At 45.4% G+C, this 16991-nt stretch overlaps 1 protein-coding gene across 2 annotated transcripts in view; it reads left to right on the plus strand.

Annotated features, from left to right (window-relative positions):
- The first annotated feature begins 153 nt into the window (after positions 1–153).
- dym (dymeclin) overlaps positions 154–16991 on the plus strand; it is a 56832-nt gene continuing 39994 nt past the window's right edge. Inside the window, exons 1-8 of one of the 2 annotated variants that reach the window (XM_035527043.1) lie at positions 154–520; positions 4122–4318; positions 5891–5943; positions 6229–6322; positions 7333–7466; positions 7994–8066; positions 11200–11325; positions 13693–13835. In XM_035527043.1, the coding sequence (XP_035382936.1) occupies positions 4179–4318; positions 5891–5943; positions 6229–6322; positions 7333–7466; positions 7994–8066; positions 11200–11325; positions 13693–13835 (763 nt within the window). In that variant the 5' untranslated portion in view covers positions 154–520; positions 4122–4178. The remainder of the gene's footprint in view (positions 521–4121; positions 4319–5890; positions 5944–6228; positions 6323–7332; positions 7467–7993; positions 8067–11199; positions 11326–13692; positions 13836–16991) is intronic. The other variant, XM_035527042.1, reaches the window with a different exon arrangement.

The raw sequence follows: 16991 nt of genomic DNA on the forward strand, positions 1-16991 counted from the left end.
GAGAACACAACCTTAGAGTCTGTGGGTCTGGTGTTATATTAGGATACTGTTAGACAGCATCCTGCAGACACCTGGTTCAGACTGATCTGAACTTGACATTTAGCAGGAATGGCTCTTCTTTAGTCCAGTAAAGACGTTTTGTGGCGGGGGATAATGGGAGGACATACTGGGAGCTCTGGTTTGGAGGAAGAGGAGGAGACGGCACTGTAGGGAGATGGTTAGAGAGAGGGCAGCAACTCCGAACCATTTAAGAGCAGTTTTCAGGCCGACCTGCGGGGAGCAGTGCGTTTTTACAACCAGGTGAAGCTGGTGGCGACGTGGATACTGGCGTCTTAACCAGAGACTAGCCAGCCAGCTAGCTAGCTAGCGTTAGCCTGCTAAAGACGTTCACCTACCAGCCGCCTTCGTTCAGTGACAAAGTCCCTGCCTCCCCCACCCCATTCAGCGGTTGAAAAAAACCGAATAAACTGGAACACGGAAGAGTTTTATTTTTAATCTGTCATTACTGACAATTCATCGGGTGAGTTAACGTTATTCGTTTGAGGGCTAGCCGAGCTAGCTAGCTAGCCTGCGCGCGTGGATGCTCGCTTGTGCTAAAGTTAGCTTGCCAGTGACGAGCCGTAAATGAGTGAATAACGTCTCTTTGTGTTATTTTTGTGTTACACTTGTGTTGAATACTGTGTTAGTTGTTATGTTAGCTGCGTGGTGATTGCAAAGACAGACGGTGTAATACGCTCAGCAAACAGCTGTCTGAATATGTTTGAGAGCCTGGCTAGGTCACTAGCTAACCGCTAGCTGGGTTGTGCTGCTTTTAGCTGCCCTTGTCAGTGTTTGAACTGTTGTGCAGGCTTGCGAAGTCAAAAATGCCTTTAACAATCCGTCCCTGTAGTGGATATGGCGTCGTGTTGAGCGAAAACGCCACATTTATGCCCATCTGAGAGCTCCGATACTGAGGCAACAATTTAGCTCGACTAGCCAGCTAGCGGCTAATGTTGCTGTCACTGGCACACCATCTCACTACATCCTTAGTAACTACTTAAGCAAACTGAACTATTCAGTGCAGTAGATTGTTACCTAGCCTTTAAACTCGTATTTGGATATATCCATTAAATTCATAATGGGTGAATGGTACCGTGTCGCTGTATAACTGCAGTTAGTTAGCTGGTGACATTGTTATTAAGAAGGCGCTCCTGTTGGTGATTAGATAGTTGAAGTCATTGTAAAGCAGAGCGTTGGGTTTAAAGTGGTACTGGTCAGTGTGGTGTGAAAACGAGGCAGACTGGGAGAGCTGTCTCCTCTTGTCTGGCTGAGGATAAGTCGATTTTGAACAGCTAACTTGCCTTGTTCGCTAGCTACTAAAATAAAAATATTCCACCAATAAATTATTGGAGCCTGCATGGATTGAGGAATTCTTTCAGGTGTGATGGAGAGAACATTTTTTGACATAATTCCAGTGGAAACAGGCCAGTAACCTTTAAACGGAGACGTGGTGAATAAACTCCTTAGCTACTTTTACATCTTTTTTTTTTTTTTGGTCATCTGACATTGTTGCAATCAAACCTTTTGGGTGTGTTGTGTGTACTTACCAGCTGTTTACTGAGGCGTTCACCTGTATCTGAATGAAGAGCCTAGATGATTGCAGAGTCCTGCTGTGCAGTGTTGGGAAGGTTACTTCTAAAACGTTTTTCACTAAAGGTTGCAGAATACATGTCCTTAAATGTAGGCCTCATTGATAACATATTACATACATTAGATTACTCAAAAGGAGTATTTAAAAAAATATTTTTGGATTATCCAAAGTATTTAAAATGTTGTTCACTTTGTTTACATTCAGATCACGTTTAAAGAAATGTATTCTGTCATCTGCACTGAATTTATTTTAAAAGGAATCTACCCAGCACTGTGGTCGTGGCAGAGATTGGAGCCTTCATTCTTGGGTAAAGCTGTACGTTGTCAGCTACATACATCATCATAGGGCCTGGTTTGTTTGTTTTAGAAGTAGGCTTCCAGTTACTTGCTTGTTTTATGAATGGACGTAGTTTCTCAGATGCTTGTGAGGCCAATTCAGCAAGTGGCCACATGTCAGTCACGCATAAATACTGGAATTCAATAAGACAAAGGAGAATATGAAATAATATTTTTTGTATTACAAGAAGATTCTTAAAGACTCATTTGAAATGTACATTCTTTCTCATAGTTCACGTAATGTCTAAAGCATGACGAATGCATAATCAGTATTTTTGGCTTCGCAGCTATGACCTTAATATAACGCTGGTGCTGACTGAAAGCCAGGTACCTTGGAGACATGCTTCTCTTAGAGTGAGCGCTAATCTAAAATCAGCTAACCTCTTATTTAAAATGATGTGCTGAATTTCAAAACCAAAACTGTTGTACACAAAGTTCCTTGCTCTGAGTGAGAGTGTGGGCTCTGCATCACTGGTGAGCTGAATAGCTGAAACGCAGGCTCAGAGAAGAAATTAATCTATGTATGACCATGTTCTGATTTTTATTTACTTTCTTGAAATTGAGAAGGTTAGAACATCCCCGCAGCAACAATACAGGGCTGTAAAAATCTGCAAATATTTTAAAGCAAGTGTGTCCACACCTGGCTCTCACATTGTTCTAAAGGAATTTTACAAGGCTTATGAATAAATAGAACATATGGTAATGAGCCCAAAAAGTTCATATCATGGTAATGTTCATTTCAACATTTCAATCTGCTGGTAAAGAAAAACAAAAAAAACAACAAAAGTAACAATGTTCTAAAATCCTGCTTTATAAAAAAATGTGTAGAAAGAATGTGGCCTAATCAAACACATTTTTTCAAAGTAGAAAATGCACACGTCAGTGCCAGAAAATTGTCATTGGCAAGTTGAAAAAATATGTACACGCTTGCTAAGGACAACCATCCCCTCCATTGACTAGTACTGTCTGTTGCCTTCTATATGAATGATACTATATGGCTAAATTGTAACACCCTTTAATAAAATATTATGCCTAAAATATTGCTTATTGAGCAAATTAACATGGGCCATAGATTATTATTTAATGATCATTTCACTAAAACTAGGTCTACTAATATTCTACCTTATTGGCTTCAATATATAATGTACCTTGAATTGGATTAGCCAATGTGCTTTCTAATGAACAGCCTTTAAAAGAACCCTTGTGTATGGTTTGCTTATCTGTTTAAGCAAGGCAAGTTTATTTGCATCACACTTTTCATAGAGACAGGCAATTTTAAGTGCTATACATGGACATTAAAATAAATTAAAATAATAAAGCTTATTGCATCCCAGAGTCTATTACCTCACGAAGGTTTTTGACAAAATGAAACAAGAGGTTACATTAAAATGTATTGAAATTATAGTTGGTTTAAATAAAATCGTTAGATAATAAAATAAGTAATTAAAATAGGAGAAAGATAAATGATTGAAAACCCTTTTTTAAGAAACAGAACAGTAAACATAAAGATGAATAATAAAAGCTATAAAGCACATAAATTCAGGTCTGGAGAAAAGCTGTGCAGTTAAACTTAAATGGTCTGAGAGGTGCAGGAGAACAGAGATGTTTTCAGTCTGTTTTTGAAACTGGTTACAGACTGTGCACATCTCAGCGCTTCAGGAAGTTTAGTCCCTCTGAGCGCAGGATGGTGGCAGAAAGCCACTTCATCGTGGTTGGTTCTCGTTCCAGGGTCTGTTAATAGATTAGACTCCACTGTTCTAGCTGAGGTGTCTAAGTTTTGTGTTTATCCAACACATCACTAATGTAAGTAGAAGTTAGCCCAACTTGAGTTCTAAATAAAAGTAATAGCTTACACTGTAAATAAAAGGTTAATAGTTTGATTTACTGCGTTTAAGCAGTGTATTTTTTTCATTGTTACTGTGTGCAAGCTTGGTTTTACTCCATTTATGTAGGTGCAATTATGTCAGTTTCATTTGAAGTGCTTTTCAAGTTTCGCCATCCAGGTAGTCTATAAAACCACACTAGCATGACCTTGTTTTTAGTTTTAGGATTCCATCGTCACCGGTACCCAAGATGTCATCAGCCGGCTTAATTAATGTTCTAAAAATATTATGATGAGGGCCAACAGTCTTAGTAGAGCTGCTTTGGTTCCCCAGGCTCTTGAGACGTGGGTGATGAGGCTCTGAGGAAGCCTGGTAACATTGCCAGGGCCAATGGGGGCCAGCACCAGTCAGGTGAGTGACCTCTCGGAGAGTCAGAGCATCCGCACTCTGATTGATCCACAGTCCATCTCTGAGAACGAGCCCTTCTGGAATCATCTCATCTCCTTCACGTTCGCCAGTCCCACCTGCAGGTGAGTGCAACACACCTCTTTCCATAAGGCAGAAGTTTGCCATCTGAAAAATACAGCCCTTCCCTTCAGCATTTCCTCCAAATCTGTCTATACACATGATGATTGTTGGGCAAATAGAGATGCCCTCTTGTCCTGATTGGTTGGATGGTGGTGATATAATTCATTTGCCCAGTTATTTATGTTCTGTATCTTTAGAGGTGTGTTCTGCATCTTGGGCAACGTTTGTGCCTTTCACAGAGAGAGTAACAGAATATTTTTTTTTACAAATGGTGCAGTTACATGTAGCCAGGTTAGCCAGGAAGATGACACTCCTGTTGTCTTCACATACGGTGACCCTGCTCTGACAGGGTTGTAGGGTTTGTCTGATGGAGTGAAAGTTGTAGGTGTGTTTAACTGGATAGAGACATCTTACCAGGGACAGCCAGTTTTCCTCAGCAAATACTGAAAACCAGTGCTGTGTTGCTAAAGCAAATAAGGATTATTTCAAACACAACTTTTGGAGGACAATAAACATTTAAAGCTGTGTTAAATCATGTTTAATTTGTAACCACCACCAAAAAAACATTTTCTTTTGGTTCGTGATGCCTCATTGGCAGTCGAAGGAGTAGTAGTCTTGTAGATCCAACCAAAACTCACTGAACATTGGTTACACAGTGGCTCTTCTCACCTTTGAGTTTTCCATCACTCTAAACTAAACTCTTGAACTCGTAACCCCCCGCCCCCGTCCTTTGGTGAAAGTAATTCATGTCCTACCATTGACCCGAAAACACTACATCCTTAAATATTTGTGAATTAGCCATGAATCAATATTTATATGTTAGCAGAGGAAAAATTGCCCGGGTGATGTCACATTTTCCCTTTTAATTACAGGAATGGGGTTTGCTTAGCCTCTGCTTGCCCCTGCACGTCTGGATGCTGTCATGTCCTCGTGCTGTTGCGCTCAACGCCCCTACGTGCCGAGCCATCCCGTGTTCTTTTTCCTACCTCTCTCGCCTCCTGTTTTTTACCCACCCCAGGTCTCGTAGCCTTGTTTCATTAGGGCAAGTGAGGGGGGGTCAGGGCAAGCAGTGAACACCTGTAGCTGTCAGAGCTGAGCCCCCTTTAGCTGGCTGGCTGGGGGGGGTTGCTTTAAAAGTCCAGCCCACGTTCTTTCCGACTAGTGTACTCGCACATCTGGTTGTGCCTTGGCAAGCTTTATTGGGTGTATAAAATGACAAACAATCAGTGGGAAAGTATCCATCATTAAACATGCTGTTCTCAGCCTTCCTAATGGTGTGATGGACATGCTTTTTAACGGTCTGCAACAGCACCGTTGAGCTGCCAGGTGAGCAGGTCTGCCAGGGCCTGTAGGCGCGTGCGGATCTCTGAACAAGGCTGCGGCGGCCCGTGAGGCTCTGCGCGCCTGGCGCAGGTGGTGAACTACAGCATGGCGTGAAGTGGAGGTGCTCCACAATGGCATTCCAGGCTGTGGGCTAGTGGGACTGAGGGCTAAAATGCATATTGGAGATGGCTCTAAGGCTACAAGGCTGAGATCACCCGATTTGATCTGTCTCTCTCCCTCCTCCCTTGTAGTGCTGATGCTAAGCTGTTGGAGGAAGCCGTCATCCCACTCGCCAAAATTCTGAGTAAGTTTCATGTTTGGGTATTTGTTGGCTTGTTGCCCTGTGTTTTGATAAACCAGATAGAGTTGCAGTTTGTCTCTCTTTATGGAATAAAGGTTTGGTTATGCAAAAGAAGAAAAATTAAAAGCAGGCAAAATTGTAGAGCATGTGTACTGTGAGAGAGAGAGATGTGACTGGGGACTCGTCGCGTTTGGAGAGTATGTTGATGTGTGCTGCTGGGGACTCAGAGTTTTTAAAAAAAAATGTAATCCAGGATTTGGGCCTTATTTTTCTGCTTCTCTTTTAAAGTTGAGAACAATCCAAGATCAGGGAACTTTGCCACTTTGGTGAGAGTTTTCCTGGGAAGAACCAAAGAGCTGAAGATCTCCACTGAATGCCAAGAGTAAGTGACCAGAGGACATTCTCTGTTCTGGTGCTCACAGAGGACTGTAATGATCAATGTGGGAAAGTGATGGCTCTGTTAAATCACATTCTTAGGTTATGAAGTGGTACCATTGTGAGGCTGGTAAGAAAAAAAAATCTGTAATAGATTTGCCAGTCTCATGATGTATTATTTGAGACGAGTGGAATTGCAATAGCATTTATAAAATGTATTTATTTTTTTTATAGGTGAACTTTAAATTGAGAGGAAGGTTTTTGCAGAAACCTTCTGAACATGTTGTTAAATGTTTGTTTATTATATTTGTATGTTAATAGATAATGAATCTGTAAACCTCTATTAGTGGTACAAGCAAACATCAGCGTATTCTGTAGAGAACTTACAGCAGATCCCAGCATTCGCGGATATTTGCTGTGCCCACTGCATCATCTCACTCTCTCCCCACTGGAGTCCCTGAGTGGTGCTGCCATCGTCCTGGGCGTGCTTATGTTTTCCCACAGGAATCCCAGAGATGCCCTTTGTGTCCTATCTCCTGGAGGAGGGAGAGGTGGCATTCTGCTCAGTGGCCCGTTCCTAACCCTGCAACTCAGGGCCTGTCAGCGCAGCCGAGCTAACCAAAGGCTGCCATGTGTGTGTGTGTCTGTATGTGTGTGGGGTGGCGGGGGGTTGGTAGAGGGTAATTTGTAGCCTCTGGAGGCATATGCACAGTGTGTAAAAGCATTCACATGCTGTCGGTTACTAATTTACTCTTGCCGAGCGATGCTTGCACTATAGATGTGAGGGCCTGTCTGCCTCTCTCTTGATGTGGGTGGAGATGATGTGTCTCAGTGCATGCAAATGCAGTGTGGGAACTTCACCCATGTACACAAAGGCTGTTGGATCATTTTAGTTTTGCTAAAGCATGTGTGCTCCTATCAATATTATTAATAAGGTTCACTGGTAAGGGTAAATCATACTGATGTTTCATTATTTGCTTAAAAACGCTCTTGTGTGCTCTCTCCTGTTTCCTGTAGTCAGCTGTTTATCTGGCAGGCCCATAATGCCTTGTTCCTGGTACGATGCCTGCTCAAAGTCTTCATCAGGGAGATGACTGAGGAGGATCTGCACTTGCACTTCTCCTACCAGGCGAGGGCGCTAAGCACCTGTGGTAAGTCATATACACTACAAACACACTGTGCCCATTTCTACACTCCTTTGTCGGCGTGGGCAGTTAAGAAAATGTACACTTAGTGGGTGTATATGTAGTCTCTCCTCTAAACCGTGCTGCTACATACTTTGGTCCCTGTAGGTTGAGTGCGTTTTTTTCTAACCTGGTTGTTTTGGCCACAGCCTCAATGTATACATATACACAGGCACTCACAATTCCTCTGTGAATTAATGGAGACCTTAAATGTTAAGGGTACTATAATTCTGACTAAAAGTGTAGTTTAGTCTAGCACAGTGGTTAAGGTGCTTGACTAATAATCAGAAGGTTGCCATTTCAAGCCCCACCACTGCCAAGTTGCCACTGTTGGGCCCATGAGCAAGACCCTTAACCCTCAGTTGCTCAAGTTGTGTTCCGTCAGAACTGTAAGTTTGTAAGTGTGATGAAACCGTCAGCTAAATGTTGTAAATGTAAATGTTGGCCACCTAGAGCCTGATTCCTTATCTGTTTGTGTGCATCTGTGGTTTTAGAGCCAAGCTCTGAGGATCTTCTGGAGGAGCTGATCTGTAGCTTGGTGCATCTCATCGTGGAGGTGCCTCTACTGTGAGTGACGTTGTTGTTGTTGTTGTTTGTTAATCTGTGTTTGTATGTGTCTTTTGTAATATGTCGTGGGGTGTTCTCTCATCTTTGTCTTTCTCACCTAGTGAGTAATGTGTATTGACACAGGTTGTGGTGCTGTTGATGCACCTCTTGATCTCACACGCTGTGTGTGTGAAGGTCAGTGAATCAGTGTGTGCTGAGTCACATGGACAGCTTGCCCTACACACTCTTTCCCTTTAGTTGCTGGTTATAAAAGAAGCTTTAAGTTCCACTAAAATTTCGTCTAACGCTTTTGTGCTAAGTACAAAAACAAGTAACACTTTTTAATTTCTATTTTTCAAAAGCTTTAGTTTAGACCTTTTTTTAAGTGCATATGTTGCAAAGAAGCAAAAATAAAGAAGTTTGCAGACAAGAGCAAATCTACCCTCACTTTGTTTCAGATCCAAATCACTTCCCAGTTTGGCACTAGGAACATCCCACGTGAGCTTCTGTTTTTTATGGGCAACCATGCTACAGCGGAGGAGCCGTGATGTGTAGGTCATCAGTCTCATTCCCGTGACCTTTCCTGTTGCCGTGCGAGAGGGCTCCTTTACACGCTTGCTGGACACGCCTCGCCTGAAACCTCCCCACATAAATTCTAGTGACCAGCCAGAGACTCGTGCGCCTTGTCCATGCCACAGTGTGTGCGCGGCTCATAGCTGGCAGTGAGAGGCTCATCCTTCAGCCGTGGGGCTCCCAGGGGACAGCAGCAATCCGCCCCGGACTGCCGGGATGGATGGAGTGAGATGGATGGAGTGAGGAAATGAGAGAGAGGAGCGGAGGAGAGAAGGGGAAGAAGCAGAACGACTGACAGAATTGGGTATTAGGAGAGAAGCAGAGAACAGAAGGTGGAGTTATTAGTGGTGGATGCTCGAACTGTAACGGTTACAGTTGGGCTGTCTTACTGCTTCCTGAGGGGAAATAACACTCATGTCAGTGACAGCTACTCGTATAAGGGGGCTTCCTTTATGTCTCCAGCTTTAAACATGGGGACATGTGCAGAGCCTGTCCCGTGTCCTTCTTTTATCTGCACACACGTGCGTGTGTTTGTGTGATCGCGCGTGCGAGCGTGTATTCGAGACAGATTTTATCTCGCACCCTCATGAATAGAAATATCTCCCCAGTCTGGTATGTGTTTGTTAAACGTCGTCGTGCTGGCCTGTCTGCTGCATTAAATGAGAGGAGCTGAGGATTATGACGATGAGTCCTCCTCGCTTCAGGCAGGAAAGTCTTGTTTACATGTCTCAAAGAGAAATTCCTACCCCTTCAAAGCAAGCGCTATCTTTTATTCATGAGCTTTCAGAAGTGTCTGATTTTGTCAGTAAATCTTCCACACATGACCGAGAGAGACCCAGTGGACTTCAAGCAGTCCTCTAAGCATCCTGCTCTGGTTTCTGAAATGTGGAAGAGTGAGGGGTCTGGAGGAAGATGAGATGAGAAGAAAAGCGGGAACGCTGTTATTTTAGGCCGCCGTTGCCTTGAAAACGAAACGCGCTTTTTCCCTTTTGTTTCCCTAGTGTAAGGCTAGCATCTCCCCTCTGGCTTGTGTAACAGTGGCAGTCCAACACACTCCATTGTTAAACTCCTCCAACTGTTGCTGTTATTTTGGTCTGTCTTTGTTGCCGTTTTTCAGATTTCCTCGCGGCGTGCTCGGTGAAATAACCTGGAAGTGGGATACAGGGTCGCGTTCGAAATTGTGAAGGCCAGGGGCTCCTGCTGTCCGCTCTGCTCTGCTGTGCTCCCTGCCCTCCACCTCTTCTGTAGACAACTCATTACTGAAATCCTGCCTGGTAGGGGGAGTACAACTACAGCTCTGTTTATACACAGAGTGAGCATGGCAGGCTTTGACACTCTTTGGCTGGTTTCAAATGCATACTACGAATGTAGAGGAGAGTTGTTATTTATGAAGTCTGCTGATCTGGAACCGGATTCCGCATGGCTGGTCGTCGTGAGCTGGTCCATAAAGGTCTGGTTTAGAAACGGAGAACCCCTTTATCGGTTAAGCCCAGTCCCGGTCTTATCAATTGGGGTTTCTTCGGGTGACGAGCAAAGTCTGTGGATCTGCAAAACCCAACCTGAAGTCTTCTCTTCAGTGCCCAGCTTGCTTCATAGTTGCTTTGTTGGGTAGTTTATCTTTGATTTCAAGTATGTGCGTGTGTGTTCACTTTGAATAGTGAACTATTGAAGAAACACACAGCCGTCCATGTGGCGCTGGTAGAGCTGTCATGATCATAATTAGATCAATCCCACAATGACATTCTGTGGTTAATTTGAGTCCTTATGCGCACAGCTAACTGTCAATTAATGCAATTAAGTCGATGGCCATTGCGCGAGCAGGGTGAATGAAAAATGACGCCGTGGTTTGGCCTAATAAGTGACAGCACATTTCACAATACTGGTAGGGACTTTACGCCTCTGTCAGGAAAAAGAAACTGCGTTTGGGTCTGTGGGCTTGGCTTGCTGCAGACAGAGGGAGAGGATTGCATAGTGGTGGCAGAAGGTTCTGTACCGACGGGAAAGGAGACTTGGGTTCCACGTGAGTGCCTGCCTGCGTCGAGCTAATGGCGTGTGTGTCTGCATCCTGGTTTGCGTGTGTGTGTGTGTGTGTGTCTGCAAGCACGCACCTGAGTGTGTACACGTTGGTCAGGGGGAGGTTTGGGGGGTTGTTTTGAAATTAGTAGGTGTGTGGCCAGTGGTCCTCTGGTCGTGGGAAGTGGAAGTTGAGCTGGATAGACAGTGGGCAGGAAACGGGGAACAATGAACACGAGTGAGAGCGATGCTGGGGTCACGGAGGTCAGCTCCACGCCAGCACAATAAATCATCACGACACCACACAGCAGTTCGCCCCCATGCAGTAGCATTCTGCTGACCGTGTTTTGCAGTAAGTGAACTATCAGCACTGATGGCTGCTATGTCTGGACCTGGTGTTCTCAGCCCTGCTCTCCACAGGTGGAGCTCTCTCCGGGCGTAAGGGCTGGTAACTCCTCCTGAGCGGAGCCACGACGGCATGTAGGGCAGGATCCGGGGTGACTCGGGAGTCCAGACGACACCCTCCCTCTCTCACTCATTGCTTCCTGTTTTCTGTCTGTTGCTTTAGAGACATCACATACAACATCCTGTTTGAGGCGGTGACGACCCTCCTCATTCTGTTGTCATATCAACTCTTCCAGAAGGACATTCTGAGGGAGGGGCTTATCTATCGGTGCCTGACCAGGGGACGATGGTGAGTGTGTCCGTGCGACCTCCAGTCTAATGTAATAATTGTGTAGTCTGGTTTTAAATGATCCAAAACAATGTCCAGAACCTACTGTAATCGTGTTTGCCAACTTATCTGTGATAAAGCACCTGCAGCGTGTGTGTGTGTGTGTGTGTGTGTGTGTGTGTGTGTGTGTGTGTGTGTGTGTGTGTTAACGTGCAGTTGTCTAGAAGTTTTCAGGTGACCTTGCCATGGCCTTTTATAGCCACAAACCTAAAAATATTCCTCTCTAATTTCCTATGCCTACTTAGTGTTGGAGGCAGACAGCCATTGACAGTCTCCCGCCGTTCTGAATGGAAATTAGTGACTTCATTAATTCAGCAGCTGTTGGGCTCAGTCAGCTCACGCGTCAGCCTCGTTAGTCCCGCGGCTCTGTGTCCCCAGCACTCCCGGTTTGGAGGAGGTGCGCCGAGCTGGCATGTGTCCTGCGTCCCGGCTCAGCGTGGTGTCTTGCAGACCCCGGGGCCTCTGACCTGCACGCGGTGTGACGTTTCCCAGGGCAGAACAGGTGCAGAAATGTGACATTGCTTCAGTAGTTTGCCCCAGGACTGCTGGGTCCCTCTAGCCCTTCAGTTTGTCAGCTTGTCTGCTGTCAGGGAGACTAGTGTCTTTAGGTCAAGAGGAGTTTTATCCTTGAATTGCAAGCAAGTCCCTTAATTAACTTTCTCAATTAGAGCTGAGGTAAGCAATTTTTTTGAATTAAGTAATTTTAAGTAAGTAATTAACACTTAGCTGGGCCTTGCTGCCAGTTATTTGGTTTGTCCAGGCAGCCCCAGGAAAGCTGGGCTTGGCAGGGTCGACATAAGCAATGACCCAGGGCAAGTTTGAAAAAGATTAAAAAGTAGCCCAGGCAAATTGATGGGCTGGTCGTTGGCCTGTTGGGGTCATGGACACTGTTTCTGCCAATCACAGTCACGAGTCAGTTCACCTGTGATGCTAACTGGCTGAAGCTAGTTTCTCAAATACAGCAGATTTCACTGTTTCAAGTTTCAAGTTTGGTTTATTTGTCACATACATAGTCATACACCGTATAACTCGCAGTGAAATGGTTGAGAGACTGGTTGTTAAAGACAAATGCTGGCATAGCTGCATTTCACAACTAGGATAGCAACTTGGCCTCCACCGCCTAGCTGGCAATGCTAAGCTAATAGCATACCTGAATAGCTGAATGGTAAGCACTGAGCATCAACATACAGTATTAAGCTTCATTTTCTATCACTGAGAAGAAAATGCTTTGTTGTGTTTTGATCTCTGTGGTGTCGATAGGTTAGCTTATCAAGATGCTGGCACCTAACATCAAGAATGTAACAGTGATGTTTATCATTCCAGTGAAAAGTTTGTCAAAACCAGGAATGTCTGTGTTTCTTGAATTTTAAACCCACATCAGAAATCAAAAGGCAAACTCATACAGGTCACAAATGTGTGAAATGCAGTGTTCTCTTTGACACATCTTCAACAGCAAAATAACTTTGCCGTTTAAATCTATAATTAAATTCCCCCCCCCACCCCCACCCCCCAGTTTTCCCCAGCATATTAGATATTTCAGTGTGACTGCATGGCTGTCATGAGAGTTTGCGCATGATGTCTACATTCTGATTTAACTTTAATAATATTGCTAAAACTGCATTCTGCCGTTTAAAGACTATAGCACAAGTGAGCCCTGTCTCCATCTGCGAGTTGCTATCCTTTTCATTTTTCCTTCGCTCTCCTGCTGAGATGCAGGGGTCACGTGACAAACGATGAAAAGGCCTGTAACACATTGGGTGCTTCTTAACTAAATTTCGCAACACTATAATCTTGTTGATGACTAATTCTGGAGATGATCTTCGCTGGTCTAAATTTACATCACCAACACGCACAACCTTACTGTCCGTCTTGGGGAGTTGTGGTGGTAATGCATAGGTTGTAGCGCTTGGCAATGGAGCCACACACCCACGCGCGCCCCTGTGTACAGTCCGTCAGAAGTTTCTGCCAGTTTCTCTTGGCTCCTGCCTCATGGACATTAATGATTTAACTCAGCGTCTGGCTGCTTGTTTGTGAGCCCCTCCCTGGTCGCCAAGCCACCCTTTGGGGATATTCTCACAGGGGCTCTGCAGAAACATGTGTGATTGTTCCTGATAAGTCAAGTATTCAGTAGAGTAATAGTTCATTTATTTCACAACGGCGCCTACTGTCGTCTTGTTTTCGCTTCCATCACTACACAGCAATATTAGTGTACTATATTGATCCTTAATGGAAATCTCTCTCTCTCTCTCTCCTCTCTCTCTGTCTCTGTCTCTTCCCTCTCCTGCATCTGCATCCTTTCTCTCTCTCTCGTTCTCTCTGTGTTCCTAGCTTGTCCCTGACAAGTCGCTTGGTGAAGACTCTGCTCTATAACTTCATCAGGCAGGAGAAATGCCCTCCGCCTGCAACCCACATCTTCCAACCACAGGGTGATGGAGGGGGGCTGCTTTATGGTCTGGCGTCAGGCGTGGCGAGTGAGTAACACACGCACGCGCACACACTGACTCGCACTCTTCTCCCAAGGGAACTGTTCTTTAGACTGCCGTCAGGGGTAGTGTGGGAGTGTGTCACTCTCTCACACACACACACACACACACACACACACACACACACACACACAGAGATGTCGAATGTAGAGGGTGTGTTGTGAGATCTGAGTGCTGTAATCTGATGGAGCTACGCAAACACTCTGGCTTTTCATTGTGTGTGTGTGCGTGCGTGTGTGCGTGGAGCTTTTTATTACATAAGCCTGGTCAGCCTTAGCAAAACCTCTGGTGCCTGCCTGGTTATCCTGGAGCTGAGCATGTGGTGGTCAGTGGCTTGCCATCCGACCCTTTGTGGGATGGGGGACGGGGAGGTGGGTTCAGGGGCAACAGCATGGCAGGTTTACTGCTGTGTAACAGGGCAGTGCCAGACTGAAGCTCACTTCCCTACTGCAAGTGTGCTCGCATTTGTAATGGTTATTCTTCATCAATGGAATATCGTATTTTATTATTATTATTATTCTTATTATTATGTTGTGTAATGAATTTAAATAGAAGAGCACAGCAGGATGGGTGGGAAGGGACGTTGCCAGGAGCCAGTCGGGGTGTCTGCTCCCAGGGTGGGAGAGCTGCATTGTGACTGGGACTGAAAGGAAAACGTCTGGACGTCTGGTTGATGTGGCTGGTGATAAAAATTCATCCCCACACGCACACACACACCCACACCTTTTTGTTTTTCACACTTTTTTTTCCATTGCACATTGAAAATGAGGACCTATGGGTCCATTGTGCAATTAGAATAGCATCTTAACCCCTCTGAGCTCATGTGATTTCAGCTAATAATCTTGCATAGAACTCCCTTTCCTCATTATCTGTCTGTTATATCTGTTCTTCTATAGTCTTCTCCTTTACTGTCTCTTCTTCATACTGTGGCCAGCTGGGTTTGGGAGCAGGGCAGATCAGTACTGCAATCCCGAGTGTCTCGCGCAGTCCCGAGTGTCTTGCACACAAAGATGGAAGCTTTTCTACCTGTTTCTCTGACCTCTGCATGCTGGCTACACTGATGTCAGTGTTCTTGCGTGATCTTCTACGCACGCACGCACTCACTCACACCCAGCCACCTCTTTCTTTCAATCCCCCTCTTTCCTCCTCTCCTTAACACACACACGCACACACACTCGCTCTCGCTCTTTCACTTTGTCTGCAGGGCTGTATTTGGCCTGGGCGGCAGCATGGTGTGGGTGTCAGACTGAGCTCGTGTTCCTGTAAGCGGCTCCTCAATGTTGGTCCGTGCTCAGACTGATTGACATGGGACTCTATTTTAAGGCCCTCACACCTGCTCCCCCATTATACAGGATGCCAACGCGCACACACACAAACTCATGACACACACAGTATGTCCCCTATTACAGACAATGCCAAGCGTTCTCACACATGGAGTTAAACACTCAGTATATCGACTGTTCATTGGTGTCAGCAGTTTTCTGACGCACAGCATCACACCACTGCACTACTTCAACCTCACAGTGACACTCTGCTGTTAATGGACTCATAAGTTTTCTAATTCTCAACCAAGATCTTTCTATTGACCTCGGCTATTTTTAACATATTCGCACACGACACAGTAACTCACTGACAGAATAATAATTTTCTCTGTTTGGGCTATGGAGCAGTGCTTTAATTCACTAATTTAATGTTCTTGGTGCATTTTGATTTAATGTGAACGTGTGTATTAACACGCAGTCATGCGTGCACACACACACACACCAACCAAGAATAGCCACTGCCTATTGTATAGGCTCAACTGTTGACCGGGTCATCGGACTCAATAGAGTATCTCTTTTTCCCTCACCCCGTATCTCTCTCTCTCTCTCCCTCACACACACACACACACACACCCTGTACACTGGCCTCTGAGCAAATGTGGTCTCTGTCAGGCTACTCCCTCATCATGGAGTCTTTTGATTGGATGGGGGGGGGGGAGTATTTCTAGAGAACAGGAAGGAGGTGGAAGTGGTGTCATCAGCCGGGAGAGGGGTCCCGGCTGTCCGTGTCAGACATTGCGGAGGCTGTCAGAGCTGTGGATGCGTCATCCTCCGCACGTGGTGATCTGGAGGCAGACACAGGAAGGCCTCGCCGCTGACCCTGAGTTACATAACGGCAAACCACCACCCTGCTGTTAATTGGGTTGGCAGGTTAAGAGAGAGGGGGGAAAAAAACTGAAACCGTTTAGTGTCTCTGTGAGGAAAAGGAAATGGCTATCTGGAAAGAAGAACAGAGAGTGTGAGCCAGCAGAGACCACATGCTTGCACGAGCGAGCACACACGCGCGCACGCACGCACCATCATCCCACTCCTCCAGCAATCGAATCCAGTTGCCCATCAAGCACTGGAGGGAGATTTGGCAGCACACCCCTCGTCCCCTCTTAATTTAACTCAACGGTGTCCCCCCCGTTGCTTTGTTTTATAATGCAGTAGCATATTCCAGCAGTGGTCATTAGGACTGTTTATGCTGCTGTACAGATTGGTGTGACCTTAATGGAAAGTGTTAAAATGCGTAAAATGTAAGGAGCGTCATGTGACACCTTCTTCCAAAATGTCCTGTTCCAATTAATGCATCCAAATACATAAAACGTCATGATGCAGAGGCCGGGAACGACACTTCAAAAATAGGAAGGAAAGGATGCTCATGTCCAATATTTGGTTTCCAGCCAAGCACAGCCCAGGTTCCAAGAAATTCCCTTCTTGGCCCAGGCCTGGTGTTGCACAGTCTGGGGAATCCGCGCATCTCCGCCCTCCTGTTTAGTGCTGGTGGTAGTCACATGACTGCATCCCGTAGGCCACAGAATCGCACCCGCACCCAGTTCTGTGCTGGACATGTATGACACACCGAGAAGATGCTGTCACACAGTGACACATCAGAACCATGTAGACAGAGAGCTAATGAGATTATTAACATCTCTGAGTCACAGATGCAGTGATGTGTGTAGGCGAGTGAGTTATCCCGTGGAATCCAGACAATGTGCGCTTATTGTCCGAGAGGAAATGCTAACAGGCTAGTTGGAGACATAAGACCCCCCCCCCCCGCCCGCCCTTCAGTTTCTAACAAATTCTTTCCCTTTCTCCAAGTGCCTATTTCTGACCATCA

This window comes from Electrophorus electricus, chromosome 6 (genome assembly GCF_013358815.1).
Source record: "Electrophorus electricus isolate fEleEle1 chromosome 6, fEleEle1.pri, whole genome shotgun sequence".
Taxonomy (NCBI): Eukaryota; Metazoa; Chordata; class Actinopteri; order Gymnotiformes; family Gymnotidae; genus Electrophorus; species Electrophorus electricus.